General features: G+C 43.0%; 1 protein-coding gene across 1 annotated transcript; it reads left to right on the top strand.

Annotated features, from left to right (window-relative positions):
- Nucleotides 1-423: 423 nt before the first annotated feature.
- Nucleotides 424-10,471, top strand: DHCR24 (24-dehydrocholesterol reductase). The gene is made up of 9 exons (XM_065842533.2): nucleotides 424-739; nucleotides 1,959-2,114; nucleotides 2,543-2,648; nucleotides 2,913-3,031; nucleotides 3,122-3,385; nucleotides 4,145-4,288; nucleotides 5,218-5,415; nucleotides 6,142-6,320; nucleotides 8,240-10,471. The coding sequence occupies exons 1-9, from the start codon at nucleotides 509-511 to the stop codon at nucleotides 8,391-8,393; spliced, it is 1,551 nt and encodes a 516-aa protein (XP_065698605.1). The 5' UTR covers nucleotides 424-508; the 3' UTR covers nucleotides 8,394-10,471.

The raw sequence follows: 10,471 nt of genomic DNA on the forward strand, positions 1-10,471 counted from the left end.
TAAATACCGGTATCAGTATGCATACAGGTGTCAGTATATATTCCGGGAAGAGACTGTGGTTTACATTTAGGATGCATAGTCCGATGTCTCTCAGTCCTTCCCCCCTGCTGGGGTCAGGCGCCAGGTCCTCAGTTATGTAAAAACAACACTTCTTCGTTAAACGTTCCTTACACTCCCCAGCCCCGGTCGGGCCCGCTCGCTGCCCGGCGGGGCGGACACGGCCGCACAGCGGGGACCGCGGGCCGGGCGGGGGCCGGCGGCGGCGATGAGGGGGGCGCGGGGTCCGGCGAGCTCAGCCAATCGGCGCCCTCAGCGCCTGGTCCGATCTCCCCGCAGCGCTCTCATTGGCCGCTCCCCTCCCCTCGCCTCACCGGCGGGGATCAACGGGGGCGGCTGGTTGGCGGGGGACGAGGGGCGGGGCCCGGGGCGGTCGAGCGCGCGAGCGGCGCATGGCGGGGTCCCGGCGGCCGTGAGAGAGCGCGGGCGGTCGGGCTGGTGAGCGGTCGCCATGTCGCCGGTGTGGTCGCTGTGCGCGGGGCTGCTGCTGCTGCTGCTGTGGGTGCGGCACCGCGGGCTGGAGGCCGTGCTGGTGCACCACCGCTGGGTCTTCGTCTGCCTCTTCCTCCTGCCCCTCTCCATCCTCTTCGACGTCTACTACCAGCTGCGCGCCTGGGCCGTCTGGCGCCTGCACAGCGCCCCCCGGCAGCACGCACAGCGCGTCCGGCATATCCAGGCGCAGGTGAGGCCCGCACGGACCCCGGCACTCTCACCCGGGCCGGGGGGCGGCTCTGCGGGAGGGGAGCTGGTCGCCCGGCCCCGTCCCTGCCAGCGCCCGGGGCCTGGCGGCGGCGCCCGCGCTCCCCGCCCCGGGGCAGGGGCAGAATCCGGCCGTGAATGCGATGGCGGGAAAAAAAAAATTAAAAGGCAAACGAATAAAAGCCGGCGGTGCTTCCGCACCTGTGGGGTTGGGGTTTGTTTTTCTTTTTTTCCGTGTCAGAAACTCCTCTCAAAGTTGCGGCGCGGCTGCTGTCGCATCCCCGGGGAGGGGCTGTGGGTCTGTACCCGTGTGTGGTCAAAATGTGCAGTAATGTGTGTGAGATGGAAATGTTGGGCTGAATGGTTGGCCTAACACTGTTTTATCACCACTCACCTCCGGCTTCTCGACTTCCTTAGTCCCAAGAGATGATCGAAGGGGATCCGAAACTTCTCATCCACCCAGAAATGCGGATTTCCTTAATGTTTCTCTGGTATTTATGCTAATTCTGTCATGTCTGCTTCTGTTCTCTTCCTTGTCTCTCATGTTCGTTTCAGGTGCTGATGGATATTAACATGCACAGCGTTATTATCTGAGGGGTGGGGGTTGTTATTTCCAGCTGTGGCAGCAGTTGAGCTTTGAAGAAAATGCTGCAGTTGATATTTGTTCTCCAAATGTTAACCGCTGTGGCTTTGCAAATTTCGTGAGTCCTGTAGTTGTATGGCTTGCACATTTTCCTTCTCAACTTTTCTCTCTTTGCCTGTTCATTTGCACACTCAGACCATTTTTTGTGCGTGTTTAGGAGATGCTGCTTCATCAGCCTTCACAGAACTACGATTTTTTATGACAGTGATAATGCCTCATTTCCACTGTAGGCTTTTGCATGGATTTTTAAAACTGACTGTTTCTTGCTATTTTTCTGAATGCCATCTGAAAAAACCCAAACCTAAAAGGTACTAGATATACTTCCTCTACATAACTGGACCCCTCTGGTGGTATTTTATTTACAAGTTCACATATCTACAGAGACTTCCAAAGCATCACTACTCTACATCCAGGTTTTGTTACTTGCAGGTAACTTGCGTGTAGAGGAATAACAGTATTTCTGAATGTTTTTTCACAGGGAGGGAAGAATGTTTCTGCTATACATTATTGACTACGTGTGTATGCCTTACAGCGTCCATTAGGTTATTACCTCTTGCAGGTTCGGGAATGGAAAAACGAAGGCAGCAAAAGATACATGTGCACTGGCCGGCCCGGCTGGCTGACTGTGTCACTTCGTGTTGGGAAGTACAAGAAGATTCATAAGAACATCATGATCAACTTAATGGATGTTCTGGAAGTGGACAGTGAAAGACGGGTAATACATTCAGCACAAAACTTTCATAATAATGAAGTTTACAGCTTTTTTAACTATGTTTGTACCTGAAGGGGTGGTTAGAGTCCATAAAGAACAAAAGATTTTTGTAGCAGTAGACCCAAAAAATTGCAATGTGTGCTTGGATCACTCTATCCAAAAAAGCAGCATATGGAATCGCTTAGCTTTTAGGTGCTGAAGTCTAAAAGACCAGATTGATTTATGATTCGGGGGGCTGAGCAACAAGATGTTGAGGCAGAGGAGGAATCACTAAACAGTTTCAGCTATCTTTAGTAGCGCTCTTAGGAAAGTAAGTCTCTGAATTCTGGTAACAGATGGAGGTACAATCCAGTTAGCCGTATTTTGTCATCATTAGTGCTGGACACTTAATTTATGCTTGGTGGGGTAAAATGGTTTTTGTTGTTGTTTAGGTTGTTCGTGTGGAACCTTTGGTGACCATGGGCCAGTTGACTGCACACCTGAATCCCATGGGCTGGACTATTCCTGTGGTACCAGAGCTTGATGATCTCACAGTAGGTAAGGGCTGTTGTGATGACAAAAGATGCCCTGATTTTGCTGTGTTTTCATTAGCTTTTTATGCAGTAACACAGTTTAAAGGTTCCGGAAATACGCTGTTGAACCTTATGTTCTGTTGTGGTATTTATAAGCACTTTTTTTTTTTTTTGGTAATAAATAGTCTTAAAAGTCATGCCCATTGCTTGAAAGTGGGGGTTTGTTCTCATAAACTACCTTCATTATGGATTGTGTTCCATTTGATTTGTTGTGTGCTCTCTTGATAAGGTGGCCTGATCATGGGAACTGGCATTGAGTCTTCATCCCACATCTACGGACTTTTTCAACACACCTGTGTGGCCTATGAACTTGTTCTTGCTGATGGAAGCCTTGTGAGATGTTCACCAGTAAGACAAAATGTTATTTTGCTATCATTTACAATGTCATTGACAGTTATCGGTATGGATGTATGATTTAGTATGACATACTTTTTGCAGACTGAAAATTCAGACCTATTTTATGCAGTGCCTTGGTCTTGTGGTACTCTGGGTTTCCTGGTTGCAGCAGAAATAAAAATGATTCCTGCCAAGAAATATGTGAAAATACATTATGAGCCTGTGAGAGGACTGCAGAAGATTTGTGAAAAGTTTACTGAAGAATCAAAGAAAAAGGAGAATAGCTTTGTGGAAGGACTTGTGTATTCCTTGGAAGAAGCTGTCATCATGACGGGAGTCTTGACTGATGAAGCTGAGCAAAGCAAGGTAACTAAAGGGAAGTGACTCACAAATCAAAGTTTAACTGAAACCCCAAAGTTTAACTGAAGCTTTACTATATGCCAATATAAAACCAGAATCATTATTAGATTGGAACAACCTTTTAACATGGGATTAAAGATCAGAACTGTCCACCAGAATATTTTAAATTACAGCTCTTTGTAACTATAATAGAATCTGTGTTCTAAGTCTCTTCAATTGATAAGAAATGACCCATTGATTCCATTTTTCTAGCAAATAATTTAGTCCACAGCCTTTTCATTGAGGTACCTAAGGAGGAAGATAAATATCTATTCTCATATACCAGACAATGCTGTTTTAATTTGCAGTTATTCAGAGTAATTCTTCCCAGCAAGCTTTTAATACAGTTAATATTGGTAAAAGGCATCAGGGACATTTTACCAGAGAGACATGCTAGGTGTTCACTGCATCATTCACCATGATGTTTCTCCTTTGCCATAATGACAGTTTGGATTAATGATGGATTGAGAAATCGGAATTTTAGGAATCAATTAGCTTGTAACAGGCAAGCCTTAGCAAGCTTTATTTAAATTAAACCTAAACAGCAAGAAAGGTAAAAAGGAACCATGTCTGTGGAGAAATGAAGGCTCCCTAGATTTCTTGTGATAGTCTCACTCAAACTGTCACAGAGGGTCTAACATTGATCCCAAACAGTAAAGGAATTTGCCTAGCAAGGTGTAACTTATCTGTGTTGGTGTTTACTAATGACCGCCTGTTTTCATGCAGATAAACAGGATTGGCAACTACTACAAGCCGTGGTTCTTTAAGCATGTGGAGAAGTATTTGAAAGCTGACAGGACCGGAATAGAATACATTCCCTCCAGACATTATTACCATAGACATACACGCAGTATCTTCTGGGAGCTCCAAGTAAGACCAGTTCCAGAATTAAAATAACATCTGCAGGAAGGTAACCTGCTCTTCTGCTGGGCAACACTTCTGTCTTTCATGGCAGAAAAAAAACCAGTGAAATTTATGGCAAATTTATGAGTCCTGTATTTGGGCAAAACAAATTCAAAGGCACGTCTTTATATATAAGGCATTATGTCATAACCTCCTAATTTCGGATTTAGTGCTTTTGGTGATTTAGACCTTAAGTACATTATTTCAGCATTAAGCTTTTATACCTACTTAGTCATTTTCAAAGAGAGACAGTGGAAGAAACATGAATGTGAAATTATGGCTGAAAATTTGCCCTGCATAAACTCAGAATACTAATTACTATAAATACTGTACAGCAAGTTCATTACCTTGAATTTCATAAATTCATTTACTGTCATGTGCATTTGCCCAAAACTTTATTTGGGAATCTGAAAGATTTGAATCTCTGGAGTAAGATGCTGAATCCTTTTAGCTCACAGAGAAGTCAAACAGGAGTTGGCTACGCAGGAAGTACTTAAAATTTTACAGCTTTAAAATCCTTTTGCAATTTGATCTTATATGTGTTTATTCTTGCAAGAGTTCTGTAAATTGAGCTTCTCATGAGCTCCTTCATTAGCTATTTTAAGATAATAGCCTACTGTTCTCTGACCTTCATTGTCCGAAAGTGTTTGAGGCTCAGTATGTTGTGATTCATATGACTGAAGATCAGTCATTGTTTCTAGAAGAGGCTGAGGACAGAGCTGCTCGGTCCAGATCTCTCTTATTTGTTCATATTTGTATTATAGCAGTTTAGCAAAAGTATCAGCAGTTAAGTTTATTGAAAATCTAGGTTGATATTGCTCTGAGGATTCTGAAGTATTGCTTTGGGGGTTACTTACACATTCTTAATTCAAACCTTTTTTCTTTCCTCTTTAAAGGATATAATTCCTTTTGGCAATAACCCTGTGTTCCGTTACCTGTTTGGCTGGATGGTTCCTCCAAAAATCTCTTTGTTAAAACTCACCCAAGGAGAAGCTATTCGAAAGCTGTACGAACAGCACCATGTTGTGCAGGACATGTTGGTCCCAATGAAGAGCCTTGAAAAATCTATCCAAACCTTCCACGTTGACCTTAATGTAAGAACACGTGTTTTTAAACTACAGTGACTCTTGGACTGGGTGTAATAACAACTGTGACTGTTGGTCTTAAGGTGTAATAGTCTGCCTGTGTAAAAGGTTGTTATTGGATCCTGGGGAATACTGTGCTTTGTGAGTCTGTGACACAAGGCAGCAGAAGAAATCAGTGCAGCTTTCTGAAAAACAAACAAACAAACAAAAACCATGAGATTCAGACATTTCTGAAAAGGTTCATCACTGAGTAAAACCTGAACTGATTTTTCTTTCACCTGAAATCACTGGCAGTCTCACTAAAGCCAAACTGTGGGAATTAATTTCCCTTTCTTGCTTTTATTTCTGGATTTATTTTAGTTAGTGTAAGAAGTACAAACTTGGCAATTTCGGTTTTAGACTGACCTGGAAAATAAAACTCTTCATTCTCTTTTTACTCTTAATGTGTATTCAGTTGTTGCTTTGGGATCAGGGATATTTTTTTTCATTACAGATATTTAAGGGGAAAGACGTAATTCTAGGAGGACACAACACTTACTCTAAGCATCTCAATCGATTTGTATTATGCTCATTAGAAAGTACAGTAAGAGAATTGGAAAGAAAGAGCTGTGCCAGTTTCAATCCCAAATTGGGAAGAAGTCCTCTTAGCTCTTCATTTTGTCACCTTTATTAGGAGGTAGCTGAAAGGATTATTCTGTTAAAAATAAGTGATAAAGTGTTTTCTTATTTCTGCAGGTGTACCCTCTTTGGCTATGCCCTTTCATATTGCCCAATAATCCTGGTATGGTCCACCCAAAAGGGGATGAAGCGGAACTCTATGTGGATATAGGAGCTTATGGAGAGCCTAAAAGGAAACAATTTGAAGCCAGAGCTTCAATGAGGCAGATGGAAAAGTTTGTAAGAAGTGTGCATGGGTAAGGTTCCCACTCCTTAGAATAGTAATAATGCCATATCATTTACACCCATGTGATTTAATCACAGTTATTTAATCCCACAACACTTCAATATTGCAATAATTTAAAAAGCACGATAACGGAAAACTGATTTTAATGGCTAATTTTACTGTTACGATTTTTAAATACGATTTTACTTGCGTTATTTGATCGCAAACCCAAACAAACACGCTGCCTCAAGTTCTAGCAGTGTCACCCTGGGCATGTGGCCGCTCAGCAGGGCCGGCAGCCCAGCCCTGGGGCCAAGGCAGAGCCAGAGCTGCGCTGGCCACTGTCCCCAGAGGAATCCCGTGGACTGTTGGAGCTCGAGCAGCCTCCCTGCAGCCCTTGGGACCGTCCTTCTCCCCGCTGTCCTTGGAGCATCGTGCTGCAGCTCTGCCTTGTCCTTGCACAGGGCCTCCAGCCCTGACTCCCCCGCAGTCCCTGCGCCATGGGGGGATCTTCCCTCCCTGACAGTTTGTACTTTCACAGTGTCCTTTTTTTCTCCTGCCCTGATTGCGATCACACCGCAGTAGGCGTGAGGTGTGTGCCCGCCATCTGTCACAGGCTCCTGCCAGCCTCGTTCGCTGTGGTAGTGTCAGTGGAGAAGCAGTAACAGACGTGTTTCTCAAGAACAAAAAAACAACTACGCAGTATTTTTACACCATCAATATAATTTATCCACGTTTCTATTTTGCTTCTCAGTCTAACAGTTATTATTATCTCATGCGGCTAACAGTGGTGAGTCCGCTTCCAGATGATCTGCAGACTGTAAATGACTTCTAGCTATAAGTGATCTGCCAGAGAACAAAGCAACCAAAAGTTAATTTTAAGCTTTTTTTAATTGAAATTAAGCTTTTAATTTAAAGCTCTTTACTAACAAAGTTTTGTCTTTTCTCTACCTGTCACTGGGAAGTTAACGGTGGATAAAAGCTTAATCTTACAGTTTCATAATCACATAACAGTAGAGGTTTTGTGTAACAGTTTGTGTTTTACTGCTGTACTCTGGTGCTGGCTTCGTTTTAGAGAGCATGGTATGAAAGTAAGGAAGAGCCACAGCTAAATGTTGATTGCGTTCTTTTTTTTTAAATGGACCTTTGTTACACTGTGCTTCATTTACACTATAAATTTATCTTCTTGGCCTGGTCTGATTTGGCTGGCCTTTGACTTCCTTGTTATATTCTCAGTGTCCAGTTCAAAGAAACCTTAAAAAGTCATGGAAGGTATTGCCACATCTGCCTTAAATGCATTTTGTAACGCATTTTGTAATGCAGACTAATGTGAGATGCTGTGACTGTACCTCCATGGATCATCAAGCATGCAGAAAAAATACCTCCTTTTTCTGAAGCTGGAATGAAAAGGTTTTGATTGGGAGAAAAAGAAAAGCAGGCTTTCAAATGCAGCTCGAAAAGTATTTCTTGGGGGCTGCTCAGGTTATGTGCGGTTTTTCATTCAATGAGCCAGACTCTTGGTTTGGGGGAACTCCTGTTCTCCAGGCTGAACAGTCCCAGTTCCCTCAGCTGCTTCTCGTAATGGAAGTATCAATATATTGGTGGTTAAAGAAGTGTTCTCAGCCAAATTTTGAAAGCAACAGTTACTTTAATTGCTTTATTTTCCCATCTTCCCAAAGTGACTGTAGAGGTGTTCTGCTGTTTTCACCATTACATGTTATTTCTTCTTGGAAAAGAGCTCATGGTAATGTTAAATCCACAAAATATAGTTGGCTGAGTGTCCCAGCATTTAGATTTTCTTGGTTTTAAAAGGTGTTTTTGATTGGGTTTTTGTTGAATATTAGCTATTTGTATCTTGCTTTTTTTTGTTTGTTTTTAATATCCTATTTTGAGGCTTTTGGCACAGTTAATACTGAATCTCTGTCTCTTTGGGTGTTTTTCCCTCCCCAGTTTCCAGATGCTGTATGCAGATTGCTACATGACCCGTGAGGAGTTCTGGGATATGTTTGATGGTTCGTTATACCACAAGCTGAGGGAGCAAATGAATTGCAAGGATGCCTTTCCAGAAGTGTATGACAAAATCTGCAAAGCTGCAAGGCACTGAGCCTGGATGATCTAATCAAGCAATCAGGGAAAGATGAATTGACCTATAGCTAGTCAGTATGTCCTTTGAAAAAAAAAAAAAAAGCTTTATTGCTCTCCAAATACGCTCATTCTTGTTGATGTTTAAAGGTATGAATTCCTGCTTTATGAATTTATGTTTCTTTGTATGTTTTAAAACCAATTTTACAAACTCAGAGTGATTGTTTATAAGAAATCTGAAGTGCTGGCCTTTGTATCTAATGTAGTGACATAGGTGAACTCACCTGTTTCCAGGCACAAGAAAAAATATTGGAAAGAAGGAGGTGCTGGAGTTACACCAGCTGTGTGCTAGAGCTCTATTTAATGTGACTTTTGAAAGTCATAAGGAGGGCTCAGATATAGGTGCCAAAGCTGAACACATTGTCAAATTAATCGTGATGTGACAAACATTTGCCTCTGGTCGGTAACCTGTAGAATGGCTTAGCAAGGTACCATTGTCTCCGGCCTGTTTGGTGATGTGTGAGGTGTGTATCAAACAAACCACTGGGGTTTTATTGTCCTGTAGTGTCTCTGCAGAGCAGTGAAACCTGCTCTGTTGCAAAACCAAGTTGCAAAACCAAGCACTGAGGTGTGGAGACAATGCTTTTTACTTGTGCCTATTGGATTTGTACTGATTTTGATTATAAAGTGTAAGTGGATGTAGGTTTTAGGTACTTTTCAGTTGGTTAATAGTGTCTTGGGTTTTGCCCCAAAATGTCAATATTCTGGCTTTGTTAGACTACCAAAAAAAAAAAAAAAGCTGCTGTTTCATGTAGCCAAGTTTTAATTTCAGTTCTTACTCATTGCGGGTCAGTTTATTTGGATTTGTTTTGGTTTGGTTTTCGGTTGTTGCTTAATTTTAGTGCCTTCTAAGTAAGCAGTTGAAGGAAGACGTGGATGATTTCAGACCGTTATGCCCTGGCCGATAGAAAAAGGAAGTCAAGACTTTATTTATACGAGGTTTGTTAGAGCAAGCGGCTGTGGATAAGAATTCTGTTGTGCATCTGGATACACGCAGGCTTTGGTTCTGACTCCAGTGACATTTTTGGTTTTTGTTTTAGCTGGATTAGGTTGATAGGCTTTGTAAAAGGACTGTTTCCCTCACCTGCAGAGGAAACCAACAGCAAGTCCTGTTCAGTTCCCCTGCTGCTGCTTGCTGGTGAGAATGGCGCAGTCACACACTTCAGACTGTCAAGTGTAGAAATGTTTTGACCCTGTAGCCAGAAACATGGTTCCAAACCAAGCGTGTGCCTTGTCCGAGCAGTACTTAAAATTGTTACTTGAAACATTACTGAGCTGGAGGGAAAAAGAAGTTGTTTTCTTGAGGCTTGGGTAGAGGGTGACATGGCGAGCATTTTAAACAGTGAACAGTGGGAGGCATTGTAATTTTTATACAAGTGCTAAACCAATGATTTTATTTATTGATAGATGGATGTTTATGGTCCAGATGAAACCAATGATAAAGCAGTAACAAGTTCAGCCGGTTAGTGATGCACGCTGGGCAAATTGTGTGCAGATAAGGTACCCATTAAGACCCCACGCAGGGGACGGGTAGTGGGGGGAGACGCAGCCAATGCGGAGGAAGCACAGAGCGGGGCAGGAGCTGCGTCAGTGATCCAGGAGCATCTGCTGATCCGTTCCAGGCCTCAGGGTATGCAGGAAGGCAACGGCTGGTTCTCAGGGTATCATTTGCCTTCCTGGACACACCAGACATTTCCTTGTCCTGCGGGCAAAGCTGCAATTTCCCCCAGCGCCTGTAAAATAGTGTGCGCAGAGCGAGGATGGGTTTGGTCAGCTTTCAAAGAGCAATGTTAAAACAGCTAGAGGATATGCAAACACTTTCACTTAAGATGTGTTTCTCTCACTTATGTACTGAGGATCTTTAGGTATGCACTGTATTTGGGTTTTTTCACTCCTTAATTTATTGGCAAACTTTGTATGAGGTGATTGGGTACCGTAACTGTACCAGTCACACACATGCACGTGCGTAATTGCTGTTGCTCTTAATTTTTGGTTGTATAGGCTGTTTAAAATAAAGACCTAGCCAGCCTACTGTTCAAA

The sequence above is a fragment of the Patagioenas fasciata genome, chromosome 6 (genome assembly GCF_037038585.1).
Source record: "Patagioenas fasciata isolate bPatFas1 chromosome 6, bPatFas1.hap1, whole genome shotgun sequence".
In the NCBI taxonomy this organism is placed as follows: domain Eukaryota; kingdom Metazoa; phylum Chordata; class Aves; order Columbiformes; family Columbidae; genus Patagioenas; species Patagioenas fasciata.